General features: G+C 54.6%; 1 protein-coding gene across 1 annotated transcript; it reads left to right on the forward strand.

The window, feature by feature from the left end:
* LOC115638137 (olfactory receptor 6B1-like) lies at positions 1-954 on the forward strand. Its single transcript, XM_030539714.1, has one exon. It carries the CDS (start codon positions 1-3, stop codon positions 952-954), a length of 954 nt encoding a protein of 317 aa, XP_030395574.1.

Consider the following 954-nt stretch of genomic DNA (forward strand, 5'->3'; position numbering starts at 1 on the left):
ATGGAGAACCAAACTGGCCTCAGGGAATTCATCCTCCTGGGATTCCCTACCCAACTGGAGCTCCAGGCCTTGCTCTTCCTGGTCTTTTTGCTCATCTATGTACTGACGGTCACAGAGAACATGGTCATCATCCTGGTGGTGAAGCAGAATCACCAGCTTCACAAGCCTATGTACTACTTCCTGGGGAACCTGTCCTTCCTGGAGATCTGGTACGTCTCGGTCACCCTGCCCAAGCTGCTGGTGGGCTTCTGGTCTCAGAACAAGAGCATCTCCTTCCCCAGTTGCCTGGCCCAGCTCTACTTCTTCATCTCCCTCATGTGCACTGAGTGCGTCCTCCTGGCTGTTATGGCCTACGACCGCTACATGGCAATCTGCCACCCACTGCGCTACCCAGCCATCATGACCCACCGGCTCTGTCTACAGCTGGCAGCTCTTTCCTGGGCAGGTGGCTTCTCAGTCTCCCTGGTCAAGGTGTACTTCATCTCTCGTCTAACGTTTTGTGGTCCTGGGGTCATCAACCACTTCTTCTGCGACATCTCTCCAGTGCTCAACCTGGCCTGCACTGACATGTCTGTGGCAGAGATGGTGGACTTTGCCCTAGCCTTGGTCATCCTGCTGCTCCCACTTGCTGTCACCACCCTCTCCTACTTGTGCATCATTGCCACCATCCTGCACATCCCCACTGCCCAGGGCAAGAGGAAAGCCTTCTCCACTTGCGCCTCCCACCTCACCGTGGTCATCATCTTCTTCTCAGCCACCGTCTTCATGTACGCCCGGCCCAGGAGGATCCACCCTTTCAACCTCAACAAGGTGGTGTCTATCTTTTACGCCGTAGTCACCCCAGCTCTGAACCCTCTGATCTACTGCCTGAGGAACAAGGAAGTGAAAGAAGTCCTGAGGAAAACCCTAGACAGGAACTGCTTCCTGACCAATCAGATCAGCATGGAATCATAG

The sequence above is a fragment of the Gopherus evgoodei genome, chromosome 21, assembly GCF_007399415.2.
Source record: "Gopherus evgoodei ecotype Sinaloan lineage chromosome 21, rGopEvg1_v1.p, whole genome shotgun sequence".
In the NCBI taxonomy this organism is placed as follows: domain Eukaryota; kingdom Metazoa; phylum Chordata; order Testudines; family Testudinidae; genus Gopherus; species Gopherus evgoodei.

Bases quoted from the DNA above. Each gene is read 5' to 3' on its own strand.
- LOC115638137 (XM_030539714.1), top strand. From the start codon at position 1: ATGGAGAACCAAACTGGCCTCAGGGAATTCATCCTCCTGGGATTCCCT.